Raw genomic sequence first — 16,767 nt, forward strand, 5'->3', positions numbered from 1 at the left:
GAGGAAATATAGGGAAGATGTGGCTAAATTCGTTATTAGGCCTATTCGTGATACGCCCTCTTTATCCAAGATCGACATTGTCTTCATTGTGTAACTGGACCGAAGGGGCCGGGGAGGGAGCCTATGCATTTTCAGAATTAGAATTCAACCATGTGATGCACACCTTTGGTGAAATATTTGAGAATTTTCAATGAAATATTTGTAATCTTCAACATGTTCGCATTGTGCACAGATCATCGTGACAAGGTCTATCAAGAGTGCTAAAAAGAAAAAAAGAAAAATAAGAATACCGTACTAAGTTTGAAAAGACTGGGGGGATGATCCTCAAGATTTTTTTTAATAAATCCAGGGGGACACGTCCTCCCCCCCCCCCTCCCAAAGATGTTTTATAAGGCCTAAGATGAAAAGGGCAGGGGCGAAAGAGAGGGAGAGAGAGAGGGGGAGAGATGGACTCGTGGAGAGAAAGGCGTTTCAGTAGCTCGAACTTTGAGGGACTACAGATTCAAAAATAATGGACATTTCTTCATTTTTTTTTCATCTTTAGGCATAAATGATGCTTCTAAATGGTAATTTGAGGTCTTAAACAAAGCTATACCGCTGCTTGCCCTCTTAAAAGGGAGAAAATGAAGGGGAGGCAGAATTTACTCCTAAATTCTTAAGGTCACGTAAATTTAGACGCTCGCGATAATCCAGCGGTTTGCTTCCTAAAATGGCCGCCATTGGGCTCCATGGCGTACTACACCTGTTTAAACTTACGTGTAGAATCGCGCGAGTAGAGACCCTCTTAGGGCCAGGTTGTACGCTCTTTGGTCCTATATACCGTGCTCGGTGTTGATGCTCCGCCTGGCGAACCTGCTTCAGCTGCCTGTAAAACCCTATCCTGTTTTTGTAAATTTACTCCACGTTTATGTCCCAAGCTTCGGTCTAAATCAAGCAGGGTATCCCCTCACTTCAGTGCTTGAATCTTTCGACCTACCGACCGCTGAGTCAACCAACTAACACTAGATCTAGTCCTAACGTTAACTGTTAGAGCATAGTCATAGATTCTATGCGTCCAATGTGTTAGAGACGGTCTTACGACTACGAGCCTGGGAGACGAGTCTTGACTGTTTAGGGTGACACCGTAGCGTTAGTGAAAAAGAGGATGGCAGATGACTTACCCGAAGGTTGGGAAGAGCGATACAGCAGGAGTCACAACGGTTAGTAGATGTCTTATTTTTTACCTATAACGGTTAGATGCCTAATAATATTGCCATAATATTAAATATTAGACTGTGGTCAACTGATTTGTTCAGCTATTCTTGGATAACAAATGGCTCACCTGCACCCATGGCCATACTAAAAAGTAATTTACATATTGTAATAAAACGGGCCATACCCATTAAATTAATGGCATTAATTCATGTAATTTATGGTCCTGGCAGCACTCCTGGGGCTGTTTCACGAAGAATTAGTCTACCCATCAAAACAAACGAACGTGGACATCTCAATGATCTACAATAGGGGAAAAAAGTAAATGATTCATTTTCACATAGGTCTACCAGGTATGCGACTGCCACTTATCGTGTGCATATATTCCAAATTATAATTTCACACTGAAAGAGTAGATGGGTACGGTAGGCCCTAATGTTACTCAAATTTGTCAGCAAACTAAATCACTTTGTAGGTATTACAGGTTCTCTGTCTTCATGAATTCAGCCGTTCACCAGCCTTTTTTGGCGCTTTGCCTGCAATCATCCCACAGCAGACAGCAGGCGAGCTGCCGGATTTTCAGAGCGAGCTTGCACACACTTGACTTGGGAGGATAGTTCTGTACATAAGAGTTTGTGTGTAAAACAGTGACATAGCTTGCTTGTTCATGTGTGTCATGGAATGATATGAGCTCGCCTATTTATTAGATAAAGTTTTACAATATGTAATATGTTGTGTTTTTTTTTAACTGCATTTATTTTCACAAGGCACATCTTTTATTAAGCATAAAGATCCTGGGGGGGGGGGGGGATCCAAATCATCTTCTTGAATGCTTGATAAGATTTTCAACAAACTTGGTCGGTATTTTGTGCTTGGGTGATATTTGTACAAATGGGCATGCATCCCGACAGAATGCAATGCCCATAGACACACCAGGGTGGAGAGTAGACAGACACAACCTCCAAATTAAAGAATCTTTTCAAATCTTTTTTTTTCTCTCTCTCTCTTTCAAATTGTAAGCTATAGGCTATGGACAGTATGGTTGAGCTCTGTATAATTTAGTGATTGCATGGAAGGTGAACTTGCAATACAGTACCTCGGTACTCGGGTAAGCGCAAGACCCCGGGTCTCTTGTTTACTGTAATTTGACATTGCAATATCCTGACTTCTGAATGAGAGTTGTGAGTTATCTTTCAAATGTTCTTGCAAATGCAGGCATTCTATGCTGGTGCTGGTGATCAGGACAATTAGTTTGGCCTGCAGAAGAGTCCTCAGTCACTTTGCATTTTAGTGCAGTCTGAGCAAGAAGGTTTCAGAGTTGGAGTTCCAACTGGCTGTAATTATTCAAAGAGTTGTCAGATTTCTATTGATGTACAAAAGAATTTCGCAGTGCATTTGTGCCTTTGATGATCGATGTTTGAAGCTCCTGCAGTGATGCAAAATTGACAAAATTTGAAAAATGTATTATGAGTATTTCAACAAATTTTTGGCAATCAGATTCAATTCCTTCACTGAAATAGAGATGGGTACAATGTAGATTTTCCCGTAGTGAACAGAAACAAAGAATCAAATCTTGACTGTGTGACCATAAATTTGAAGAACAATTTGAGAAATCTTAAAACAATGGCACCTATCTATCAATAGGCATTCAGCAGAATCCCCAGTCACTGTGTTGCAATATGGTACTGGTATACTGTGCATTCCAACTGAGTTTCCATGGGCAACATCGCAGGCATCTAATGAACTGTGATTATAACAAATTATGTCAATTACACTTCCTTTGTAATATATTTTCCATAGCAGATGGAAATAATCAATCAATCAATGGCATGACTGTGTTACAATAAGACATCACAAACAAGAGCCTAGCACTACAGCAGAATCTTTGGTAGGGCTTATGGCTGAAGCACAAGCACGCACTGTGTGCTGCCGGGACTGCCGGGCTATCTTTGTGCCCCATGTACAATGTACATGTATGTTTCCCCAAATACCAGCACAGTCCGATTGAGGTGCTCTTGCAGTGCACCAAGGTCAAAACTTATTCAACCGAGACACTTCAAGTACCAAAAGGTATCAATTTTATGTATAAATTTGTTAAAATAACAATCAATGTAAACCAACCTCTGTTGCCAAGCCTTCTTTGCACATCCTTATGATCCTCTGAAAAACGAATCAGGGCAATTACCCCCAGAGGGCAATCACTCCCCCCCCCCCCCCCCCCCCCCCCCCCCCCCCCGGCTAAATATTGGTTAGTGGTAAGGTTAAAGTAAAGATTAGGGTTAGGAGTTTGGGTAGGGTTAGGTTCAGAATTAGAATTCGGGCCAGAAGAAGGGTACGGGGTAATTGCCGTATACCCCTGAGGGCCCTTAAAGGTTACCATCATTACCCTTGTCTTAACAGTGACTCTTCTGCTGCACCAGCACAGTTTCTGGTTTAAAACTGTAAGAGGTCTAATCTCTCATTCTTTTTGCAGGTAACAGATACATATTGTTTTCTCTTCTGTCCAACCTTCTGACAGCTACCCCCTCCTCCAAGAAAATAGAAATAAAAAGGAAAGAATGGCTGAGGTTCAATGACAAAAGCTAGCACAAATCTGCACACAAAGAGCACATCATAGCACAAATAAATACGCAGTGAACATTAGTACATGCATGTGTGTGTATTTCAGAGCTACTCCCCGAGATCTGGCACTAAGTATGGTTTACCGAGTTTTGGAAGAATTTTGAGGAGCATTCCCAAGTGTAGTTGTTCTTCCTCAATATCTCATTTCCTATGCAAAATTGCCAGAAATTAGAGTGAAAATCAAAATCAAGGAGGAAAATTACCTGGAATGATGTTTATGACAAAAAAAAAATGATGACTTGTGTTCTTGATTTCCATGGACCTTTAAAACAACTTGCATATTGTGGAGGGAAAAAATGTCTCCAAAGGTTCCATTTCCACTTTCATTTTGTTTCTTTCATTCCAACAAGTATAATGATAACATATGAATACACTTAATGATACACTTAATAATACACCAATGTGCTAAAACAAACAAACTATGAACTGACATACAATGGTGTAGATTTCATGACAAATACCAAACGAAGGTTGGTGGAAATGGAGGGAACTGCAGGGCTTGTAGTTTGCAGTTCCCTCATTTAAGAAAATAAATAAGAAATAAGAATAGAAATAAGAAATACAATGATTACAAAACTTAAACTAGGCAAAATGCTTGAAAAAACAATTGGACAGAAAAGAAGTACACACATACAGACACATAAACAAATGCAAGACTGCTCTCTTGTAAAAGCAGAAAGAGGGAAAGTAAGTAAGCGTGGAATGCATGACAGGAAGAGACTATCTACATACTCACTAGTGGACAGAAAAAAAAGGAGAAGGAAGAGGAGATGGTATGGTGGATCAAAACCAGGGCACGCGAGGCACTAATTTCTATATTCATAAGCTTGCCAAACTATAACAAAATATTTTTTTTTAGATTATGCAACATATGTTATCAATATGTAATTGCTACATTTATAAGTTTATTGTCCAGAATCAAACCAAGGAATTTGATTGAAGGGACTTCTATAACTGTGTCTCCAGGACATTCCTAGATAAAATTTCCAGAGAGCTACTTAAAAACATTATTTGTTTTTTTTTTCAATTTCATCAACAGTTTATTTTCTCTTATCCACTAAAGTGACTTAATCAATTCAATATCTAAAGTATTAATCAATACACCAGGATCAGAGTTAGTTTGTAACTCCCTAAAGGGATTTCATTTCCACAGGCCAAGTGTACTACTATAACGTCCTTACCAAAGTGAGTCAGTGGGAAAAACCTGATGGACCTCCTAAAGGGCAAGTGCAGTGTTCCCACCTTCTTGTGAAGCACCGAGAGTCTCGTCGGCCTGCATCATGGAGAGAAGACCGGATCACAAGGAGCAAAGAAGAGGCCCTGCAGATTATAGAGAGTAAGCACCAACCTCAAGATGTAAATGTAGTCTCCATTTTTGTGCACCGTTATCCATGAATATCAATATTTGTATAGTTCAAGTTACTTTTATGCCTCCACCACAAGTTGTTAGCAAGTGTTTAGCCATTATGTTTTTGTGTTGCCCATCCTTTTGTCTAATCAATTTTGTGGACAGTGTAACTCAAAAATCATTTGAGGTACTGTATGATTCATAAAATTCTTAAAATATTTCTATTTCCCCATGTCTATGCAATTCCTGAAGATATTTCTGGAAACTTTGTGTACATGTTTTACTAGGATAAGTTTTGGGTCATGGGGTCAACAGTCAAGTAAAATTGCTAAATTCTCACTTTTTTCTCCATATCTCAGAAATGGCTAAAGTTAGGCCCAAAATAAAAAAATGGTTTGTCTGCCCTTCGCAACCGACCGAAAATCAGGGAAATTTCGGGTCGGGTTTGTTATTTATCTATTTTTTTTTGCTCTTTCAAGTTTATTTTTTTCCACAAATTTCATCTTCTGCAAATTTGTGAACGGTTTTAAACCCAAAATTATCCATTTTAAGCTAAAGAAAGAATGAAAAAATGTCTAAAAATGTTTTTTCATTTCATCGACACGTCGAAATCACGTTCGGGCTGCGCGGGGCCGCAGGCTACGTTTTATAGCAAGCATTCAATTGCATGCTAGCTACCTTTTTGGCTCACGTACATAGGTAGTGCGCTAGCTAGCTAGCTACCGTACCGGCCGCGGCGCAGCGCAGCGCGACTGCCAAGATGGCTACTTTTGCAGCATCCGTTACCAGCTGTCATGGCATCGAAACTGTTTGGAGTTCAGTTGCCAGCATCTCACTGCAAGGTACTTTTTTGGAGCTGTTTGCAAAATTTAACAAAGATGAACGTTATAAGTGTTTGTCAGTGAGTGTTTCTGCCTCGCCTACCGGGCCCTGGCAAGACGTAAATTTGAATGAATCCCTTGGAGTTTTGAGTGCATTAAACTTGCGCCACATCCTATACAAAGTTGAACTAGAACTCGAAGTATTGCCAGAAGGATGAGTGTATTACGAGATGCCCCGCCAAAGTTACAAAATTACATGGGTATAAAGGGTATTAAAAAAACAAACAAAACAAAACAAAACAAAACAGAAAACGAAACGACCTACCGACCCTCTTGGGTTTTGACAAAAGGGCAAACAAACAATCTTTTTTTTTGGCCTTATCTTCATGAAACTTATATGTGTGTACTACCTGACAGTGATTCTCTTGGGACTTTTGGGGGTCATGGGATCTAGGGTCAAGGGTCAAGGCCTGAAGGAATTTTTATGAAACTTAATGTACCGGTATACATCTATGACAAGATAAAGATTTTCTCGGGGAAAGTTTTGGGCCATGGGATCAAAGGTCAAGTGAAAATGCTAAAATTTTACTTTTTCTCCATATCTCAGGAATGGCTATAAGGTATCTTCAGGAAACTTAGTGCACATGCATGTACTGCCTAACAGTGATTCTCTTTGGACTTTTTTGGCCATAGGGTCAAAGGTCAAGGATCAAAGGTTAGGTTAAAATGCTGACATTAAACTCAAAGGTCAAGGGTCAAAAGTCAGGTTATTAAGATGCTAAAATTTTCATATAATCCTGCAATTATGATGTAGCATACATCATCTGGAGTGCTTCTGGTGTAAACTTTTTACATTCTCAATTTCTCCTTGGAAACCCTTTTATCAATTTTCACCAAACTTGGCAGAACCTATTCCTAGGGTGATAGGATCTCTATATCATACCATTAGTAAGCTTTAGATGTCTTCTTCATAACTTAAGAATCGGAAGTGACTGAGAATTTATAAGTTGATACTATGGTACATATTGATAGCAAGTGTAGTACTTTTCCAAGTTTGTTTATAGCAGATCATGAGGTGCTCCCACAAACCCCCTCTCTTGCAAAGTGTTTGATCGTAGTTTTTAGTTAAGTTTTTAACATAAACAGTAGTTTTAAAAACACTTTTATTCCTTTTTCTTTGAGTCCATAAAGTTATGTGCGTGTACTCAGCCGCAACGCACATTTGGGGGAGGGGTTGGTGTCAGGGTGTGTATCTTACTATTGACAGGTGCATAAACAATATGAATTTGGGTAGTACAACCAGGGAGGTCCCGTAACACCTACCAGGGACAGTATTCATCGCATAATCGGGACAGGTTGGGAGTAGCAAACACGGCCCCTTTAAGCGGGGTGCCCGATTTCGCGATGAGCACTCACCATACACTAACGGCATACGACATGTATGTAGTGCACACACACACACACACACACACACCCACACACACATGCATACTGACGTACTGTACATGTACATGAATACACAACCACGCTACCCCTCAGCGCGACCCTCTACGTATTCGCACATACATTGAACCCTTCTCATCTTTCACGCTCTCCCTCCCACTCTCTCCCCCATTTCACTGAATACGTAACTGTTCATAGCCTTCATTTCAATCACGTAACTTTTGCCCATTCACAACTGTGGAAGATTGTGAAGTACACACATATCACAGTGTATTGAAAGTTGAAACACTCAGAGACGAGGAATTTGGACTTTGCCCTCAAAGTGTATGACTGAGATTAAACAACGTACACAGCCTAAGCTGTGTGAGCGAGGCATGTTTTTTATTGGATGTGAGTAGGAATTGCAAGCGAGCACGTGGCTTTGCTTAGGTAGGGGAAAAGAATGTTCGCAAAAGTGCTTATGTGTTTCGCAATGGCATGGATACTTATACACGGCGCTTTCGTGGCTATGCATGTACGTGTACTGGATGGACGAAGGTAAAAACACACCAGTCCGAAGCTTGCTTTGTAAGTTCGATGTAAATGACAACTGAAAGGGAATCTTTGAAATATTGTTGTGGTATTTTGGTAGATTTTTTGTGTGTAAAATATCAACAAAATCAAAGTTCGCTTGAAGAAAAATTGTCCCGTTTATCAGAGGTCCCGCCCGATTATCCAGTGAAAATAACATGCATTGGAAATGTTTCTTGGAAGCATATGTCATTTAAGCGAGGTTCCCGATTATCAGATGCTCGATTATGCAATGAATACTGTACAACATACTTTGTGGGACTACACTGTAAGTTTGCATTGGGCTAGTGGTGGTGATGCCATCAGCTTCTTTCTACTCCTACATGCCCTTTAGATTGAGTATCCTCCCTCATGTTCAGTCTACATTCTACCTCTGTGTGTGTATGTATGTGTGTGTGTGTGTGTGTGTGTGTTTGTGTGTGTGTGACAGACAAAAAAGAGAAAGAGGGGTGATCAGTAAAAGAGTACCAAATCCAAAAATAAATGTGTTTACTGCTAAGTTTTATCATGTACTCAGTATATAAATGTTGTTCATAAGCTAGAATTTTGCAATGCTCAGTAGTTAGAATGTCTGCCTCACAATCAAATGGCTTCACTTCAATTCCCATTGAGTTTTACTTTAAAGCAATGTCATGTATAATCATGCTGTCCCCTCTAGTAAGAGGCAAAAACACTCTCCCTCAGATGGGACAGTGAATGGAGGTCTCATGTGGGAAGGAAACATCACACTTCATTCATTCATATTCATCAAAAAGAGCAGGGTATTATCCTGGTGGTCCACCCACATGCCCCACTAGAAACAGGTGAATGATAATCCCTCATGGTTCACTCTGGCTGACTAGCAATACTCAGCAAATGGCAAAGCAGCAATAGAGATGGTTACCACTTGTGTGATGTCATCAAGTCCAAACTCGATTGCTTTGATTTTCTAACTTCATTTCAAATGTTGTTTGACATGAGATGCTGTTATAACAGACGATTCTAATTATTGCTTTTCCTCTCTTTCTTTGTGTGTGTCAATTTGATAACTAACAGGACACAGAGCCAGGATAGTATCTGGTGAGGTCTCATTTGGTACTCTGGCCAGCACTGAGAGTGACTGCAGCTCGGCAAAGAAACAAGGAGATTTGGGATTCTTTGGACGAGGCCAGATGCAGAAACCTTTTGAAGATGCTGCATTCAAGCTTAAAGTCGATGAAATCAGCCAACCTGTGTTCTCAGATTCAGGCATCCATATAATCCTCAGGACAGCATAGGCATGAAGCAGTGAAATCATAATGACCATGATTGAGATTTCATGCTATGTTTGGGATGATTTACTACATCTTCTTTCTCTCTCTCTCTCTCTCTCTCTCTCTCTCTCTCTCTCTGTATATATGTGACCCTTGCAAAACCAACAAAAAGTTGCCAGACTTGGATTTTCAGTTAAAGGCAGATTCTAAAAGAGCAGACTCCACGCTTTAAGATAATGTGTAACTCAATACAACTGGATTTTCCTAGCCTATCTAATGGAAAGAAAGTACACACCCTAGAATAGTATACAAGTAATGAATGTTTTTGAGTGCAATGGACAGAATATTTCATGAGGTGAAAGATGAAATGATCCATTCAATGTGGTGCAGCCAGGTTAAATGGATCAGTAATTTCAGCTTTCACCAAATGAAATATTCTGTCCATTGCATGAATGAAAACATTTATTATTTGTTTTATATAACATGTAAATAGGTCCTTGTCATTTGATATTTTATGAATTTAGAAACAAGAGGGTATGGACTTACATTTTGGTGTGTGTCACTAGTCCTTTGAAGTCAATATGTTCAAAAAGTCAAAAACAAACTTCACATAGAAATCTAATCCAATTTGAAATTGTTCTTAGTGGACATTTGCAGAAACAGTCAGTTATTTCAAACAAAATACAATTCAAACTTGTTTATAACAGTTCTCTCCTTGGCATACATTCAAACTTCAAACACTGAATTTCAAGAACATACTGGTATTTTTACACGTTTCTGACTGGCGCAGTCTATTTGATGAAATTGTATAAAGTTACAGGTCCATGAAAATGGAAGTGCTGGACTGAAGATGATGTTGCATTTTGAATGCAGAAATTGGATTCTTGGAGAATCAGCTGTTCTTGGGATAGTGTTTGCACATTTTCTTGCATCATTTTGCGAGCGATCTTGCTACTCGTTTCCTTCTTCCTGTCATTGCTTGTAGAAGAATAGTGTTTCAGTAAGGATTCCGACCTGTGACCAGTAACAGATAACATGATTTCACAGTTGGCGAAACCAGCACGATCCAGGACAGTAGTTGTCTTAGCCTGAAGACTGTGGTTTGTGTACATCATTGCGCAACCAGCTGCCGTGGCGATTGCTTTCATTTTCTTCCCAAGAGTGTTCACACCTAATGGACAGTTGGAGTACCATGGGCCCTCTGCTGGAACAATGGATTTAGGATGCTGCCACAAACAGTCCAGTGCAGGATGTAATGCTGCTTTGTAAGCCAGAAATGTTGAGACTGGGCACAAGGAAAAACCTGGAATCTTGTACATGTAGCCACTACATTCTTCATCTTCTTCTCTAAGAAGACCCTTTTCTGCAAACCCTGTGGGGTTGTGATATTTAGCACATCAGATGCAAAAATTTGGGCCATATCTTCCTTATTGCACTTTTGTGCTTGATATAGCCCTTTCCTGCCCTCAGTTTACACATCATTGCTTTGTCAGTTTCCTGACTACGATGAAATATCAGCATCTCTTTATACGGTCTTAAAGGACAAGTTCACCTTCATAAACATAAGGATTGAGAAAATGCAGCAATATTAGTAGAACACATCAGTGAAAGTTTGAGGAAAATTGGACAATCGATGCAAAAGTTATGAAATTTTAAAGTTCTTGTGTTGGAACTGCTGGACGAGGAGACTACTACAGCTTGTGATGTCATATGAGTACAACAGTGTATGTAAAGAAAATTCAACATATTTTCATTTTTTTCGTATAATAAAAGAGCATTTGACTTGCCTCTTTCTAAAGGTAGGGGGAATGATATTACCCATGACATATGTCGGTAATGAGTCAAGGGAATGTGTACTTTTTTCAAAAGATGAAATTTTGTGAAATTCCCTTTATATTTTCCTGATATTGTTGTACGCATGTGACATCGTACACTGCAGTAGTCTTCTCATCCAGCGGTTACTGCACAAAAACTTCAAAAATTCCTAACTTTTGAACGGATTGTCCAATTTTCCTCAAACTTTCAATGATGTGTTCTATTAAGTTTGCTACATTTTCTCAATCCTTATGTTTATGAAGGTGAACTTGTCCTTTAAAGTGACATGTAGTCCGTACTTCATGGCGAGCATTGACTTCTTTGTGTACAAACTGCTGTCTGCTTTCCTCAGTCCAGCGAAAAACTGCAACAGAAATTTCTCTACTTCAGGCAGAGACGTCCCAGCAAACAGACAGAATGTATCCAGATGGCTTACGGCATACTCGATTTGTTTTTTAGTGTCAGAGGAATCAGCATTGTCTATTAATTTACTCAAATCTTTGACATGAAAACAAATGTCGCCATGTGTTTTTTTGCCGGCTGTGTCAGAGCAAACAGAGGTTAATGTGCGAGATCTAAGATTGAGAGTGCAGAGATTGCATGGTGATGCCGAGCGTTTTTGCTAATGCTAGCGGGCTGGAGGGGCCTGTATGATCCTTGATCACATGCACACTGCAAGCACAGCTCTCTGCTTGTGTGCAGTGGAGCAATTCGTATGGATCCAAGATTTCACGGATGATGACGTCATGGTGAAATGGGACGAATGATAAATGTCAAACAACCAATCAAATGACAAGGATCTATTTAGGTGTTATATAATGCTTACTGAGATAAGAGGCTTTGAAGTTTAAGGCAAGTGCTTTGATAATCTTACCAAGCTGTGCTCTGTGCCTGGGACAAAACAAAAAACAGGATGTAAAACTCCAGGGCAACCACAATGAAGGGCTAAATTTTTGCACACTTTATCAACTCATTGTATTCATGACCACTAGTGACTTTCAAAGCAGTAGCTCTACCTCTTCAAAAGTTATTAGAGTTGAAAGTGAAGAGGGTGTAAAAGGTTTCTCAGAAATAACACAGAGTCTCTAAAACATACCATATCACACTTCTACCAACAACAGAAAAAGAACAAGGTGTTCTAGAAAAACTGCACAAAACACTAACTTCCCGTCATCCAAGCTTACACATTATGTAGAAGGATTGCTCTTTTGAAAAATACGAAAGACTGACTAGGTTCACCCATTTTGAGTCCCCATGTAACATCTTGGCATGCAACTTTTTGTTAGTTTTGTGGTGCACGGTCATACATACGTTTTTCATCTTGTACATATACACACACACTCACACTCACATTTTATCATTTTGTTTCTGTACTTGATACGTGTTGACAGACAGTGCACAGTTATATCAGGTTTTGTCTTTCCACCATTGACACATTCTTTTTCTTAAGCATAAACCCATTTAAAAACCATGCCTATACAAATATATACTACAATTTGTAATTCATTGTGCAATGTATGGGCCATGAAATCAAATGTCACAGATCAATGTATTAAATTTCATTGTGTGTATATTGCAACTGCATGATTCTTGATTGGAATTCAAACTTGGTAAAGCGTAGACATGAAGAAAATGGAGTTACAGATTGAGCTTAATGAATCACAGGTCATCGGCTTAGTGGTCACAGTTGAATGAAAATTAGTTTAGTTTCAGTATCTATTTGTCTCTCCTGTAGTAGTACTAGGAGCTTGGATATTCTTATTGGAGTACTCCTGGGTTTATTTTTCATATCTATTATTCCATGAATATTTCTTGCTGATATGATTCAAGGACCACCATGTGTTTCTTAGTTAGATTGTGTTCTGTATTTATATGCAAGCATGCACAGACAAGTATACAATGTAGTAGATTTAGGGCTATGAGATCAAAACTCATACAGTTAAAATTACAGGCCAGATTTTCATAATATCATCAAGCAATAATTTTGAAGCCTCTCATAGTCTCGTTAGATTCTATCAAGCCTCGTACCATTGTCCAGGAAGATTTAATTTTATCCTGTCCCCAATTGGCAAGACGATTAGAAAAAGAAATCCAGTGGAAATCAAAAGTGACTTTCCAACGGACACATAAAACACTGCAGAATTGTGATGCTCACCAGGTGCTTTGTCAGTAGCTCTTTGTCAGTGTACAGGTGATGCTATTCATACATGAATTTGCTTTGTCTCAATGTCCAGATGACTACTACTGCTGGTGTTATGCATCTGCCAGGCAAGAGACATTGATATTTTCTTGACCCATCAATGACTTGTTGCCCTTGGCAAGTGGGCATTTGGGCATAAACATAACTACAGTAGATAATACATGAAAATAATATGTGATTGCTGTGAAATGATATTTGCCCTTACAAATGTAATTTACAGTTTCTTTCTATGACAGTTAATTCTCTCATTTTAGCTCTATTTCAGCTATTATTTCGCTCTGAAGTAATTTTGCCTGTAAACCTATAAGGAGAATAATGCCATATTTTGAGGCATATTATTTGCCATATTGAAATTTTTGCCTTCATTTTTTTTTTCTAATTCAGTATTTATTGGTTAAAAAAAATGGCATTAACAGCAAAGAATTGTTTTTTTTTTTTGGTGTTTGTTTTGTTTTGCCTCTTTCTTTTTTTTTTGGGGGGGGGGAGGGTTGTTACTGACTTCTGAATGTCAAGGACATTCAGAGGTCACACTGGAGCTTCGTTTTGAGGTCAATGAGAGACTTGTGAGACCTTGACACCACCTCAATCATTTAATTTGACTACTAGTGTACTATCATCATTGTTTCATGACCCCCTCCCCCCTCCAAAAAAAATAAATAAATAAAGTAAAATAAAATGATGAAATTAATGAAACGTCTACCATTCAGTTTGAAATTGCTTCACTAAGGCCAACTCAAATATGTGGTGTGGGATGATAGTTATTAGTGTATTGTGCCCTGACATTTAAATTTGAGAGGAATGAGAGTATGTCCATAGTACCCTAGCAAAAGTTCTTGATCATCACAAAAAGTGCCCATAACTGAGAAATATTACTTTTTAATATCCGCATGCTACCATGCATGCTGCATGCGTGCACATCAAAGTTTGCACATAAAGTTATCGAACTACACAATCAAATGCAATCGATAATGCCAGACAACTAGTTTGAGATCGAGGAGCCTGTATTTTTAGGAGTTTGGGGACTAATTTGTTTGATTTATTTTCTCTGTATGAGGGCAACTTCACACTCCCAGATTTCTTGGAGATATTACCAATACTTGTACATTAAACTACAATATCAGAAAATTAAATTTTTGTGTTCAGATACACTGTAAAGGCTTTGAGCATGCAGCAGTTTGAAATGGTCTCCTCCATGTGTATCATAGTGTTGAGTGTACATGAACAAAAACCGTTATGAAATACAATATACATGTACTAGTGGGGGTGAGTACTTTTGATTGGTGATATGCATTATTATGAAACTTCCACATTACTTCGGTTCAGGGGGCTTTTCTTTAACCCATTGAGGACAGGCTGATTTTGCTACAACGTGCATTTCCCATAGCCACTTGCCCGAGTACACTCCGGACTCGTCCTCAACGGGTTAAAAGAAATTTAAGTCTGAAGATTATGCCCTGTGAATATACATGATATGGGTTATGAAAATCGCTCCGTAGCATAATTCTATTTCCAGTATAAAAGTACCATGCTAATCAAGTTGCAGTATAGCAGAAGCATCAGTCAATGTCATTTGGTCGACCCATAGACTACTTCGTTCGTAGTAAATATGAATGATGAATGTGTCATTTTCTGTTTAAAGAAGCGAACTACATATTGCATTCTGTTCAGAAAGATAGGGGCTAGCTAGTCCTGTGGGGAATAAAGTCCATTCTTGAAAGTAAAAATGTGTGTTTCTAATATCTTACAGTATGTACAGTGTATGTTTGTACACATCAAATATATTTTTGCACCCATTGATGCCAGTGCGATATAGCTAAATCTCAAATGCATGAATAATGTTTGAACTCACAAGAAATCATACGTGCCAGAAATTCACAGAGATTCGCCAAGGTCAAAATGGAGTTGTAGTAGACCCATAACTGATGTATGCATTGCCGTGTGCTGCATTGTCCTTCCGTACCTGCAAAAATATCCTGAAGCCGATATCTGGTAGCTGTGTGTGTGTGTGTGTGTGTGTGTTTGTGTGTGTGTTTGTTTGTTTGTATGCTTGTTTGTTTGTTTTAGAGCGAGAGCATGCATGCATTCTCCTTCATTGTAGGTTTTTAGTACAGTATACAGTGTATATCCTAAATTTTCAAGACTTGTCAACATGACATAATACAGTACATATCAAAAATAGCATGCTTGAAGAAATCACAACTTTACCACATGCTCTGATGCTACGCAGGAAACAACTTTCGTTTAGTCAGGGGGCTTGGTGAAATTACCTTTGCACAGCAGATGAAAGCACTAAATTTTGAGAGATGATCCTCGGGACCTACTCATTGATATTTTCAATAGAGTAGGAGCTCTATGGAATCTTTTGAACTCTGACCAACAAACATGGGCGTAAATCCGGGGGGGGGGGGAATATATCCCCCCCCCCCGAAATGGAGGGGGATGGCCTGTACAATAACCCCCCCCCCCCCTGAAATTTGGAAAAAAAAATGGAGGAAGCAGAAATGTGATTGTATAAATTTTGGCATATTGCATGACGTTCGTACGCCCGCCTTCAGAGAGGTAAACAGAGCTGAACAGTACTAGTATTCTATCTTGTAGGATAACGCAGGGGCCGCGGAACGTTTTTCAGTTTGGGGGGGGGGGGGGGCTGCGGGACCGGAGGGGGTGTCAAGGTCAACCCCCACCCCCCACTTAGACGCACCGGCGTAGCCAGGATATGATCTTGGAGGGGGGGGGGGGGCGTTACAATGCGAGGGAGTGAAGCGACCGAGCCCGAGCGAGCGGAGCGAGCGAGAGGGGGAGGGTGTGGGAGGGGGGTGTCCCCCTCCCACGGTGAGAACTTTTTGCATTTTGATGTTGTAAATGATGCAATTTGATGCATGTTTTTGCGTGTTTTATCGACTTGAAACTTATGTGGATTGTTATTGAACAATTTGCTTATAAATTGGTAGCAGTGAATTTTGAAATAAACTTCTTGAATTAATTCTGACAATGAATTTCATGAACGCTGTCTGTTAAGCAGTCAAACAGAAAAGGCGTGCACACGAGGGTGTACATAAGGGATGTTTCTCCTCCCACACGAAGGTGATTTTACATTTTCAGACCTGAAATTCAGCGATCTGGTGCAAACTTTTGGTGCAATACTTCGATTTTTTTTCTAGCTCCCCCCCCCCCCCCAAAAAAAAAAACAATGATAATGGAAATAATAAGGTTTTTTTCAGGAAAGTGTTAATATCAAAATCACGGCATTCAGCTCTTATTCCGCATCTGTGTGTATGTACAAAGTCTAGTTTTTAGAATTGAAATAAAGCGATCTGAAGCACACTTTTTGTGGGAAATTCGGAAATTGTCAATCCCAAAAGTGTACTAAGTCAATAGAGGAGACCAATCTATGGGAGGGTGGCAAGATACTCCTCCCATAATCGAGGGAGTTTTTTTTTTCACTTTTAGAACTGAAATTCAACAATCTGGCGCACATTTCTGTCGGAATATCTGGAATCCGTCAATCAGAGAAGTGCAAGTCTA

General features: G+C 39.4%; 1 protein-coding gene across 1 annotated transcript; it reads left to right on the plus strand.

Annotated features, from left to right (window-relative positions):
• The first annotated feature begins 788 nt into the window (after positions 1–788).
• LOC139725074 (peptidyl-prolyl cis-trans isomerase NIMA-interacting 1-like) lies at positions 789–14,940 on the plus strand. Its single transcript, XM_071636163.1, has 3 exons — positions 789–1,199; positions 4,967–5,149; positions 9,031–14,940. The coding sequence occupies exons 1-3, from the start codon at positions 1,145–1,147 to the stop codon at positions 9,249–9,251; spliced, it is 459 nt and encodes a 152-aa protein (XP_071492264.1). The 5' UTR covers positions 789–1,144; the 3' UTR covers positions 9,252–14,940.
• The last annotated feature ends 1,827 nt before the right edge of the window (positions 14,941–16,767 follow it).

The sequence above is a fragment of the Diadema antillarum genome, unplaced genomic scaffold (assembly GCF_040938485.1).
Source record: "Diadema antillarum isolate AM-2024a unplaced genomic scaffold, OU_Dant_1.0 seq00000014_RagTag, whole genome shotgun sequence".
NCBI classification, from domain to species: Eukaryota; Metazoa; Echinodermata; class Echinoidea; order Diadematoida; family Diadematidae; genus Diadema; species Diadema antillarum.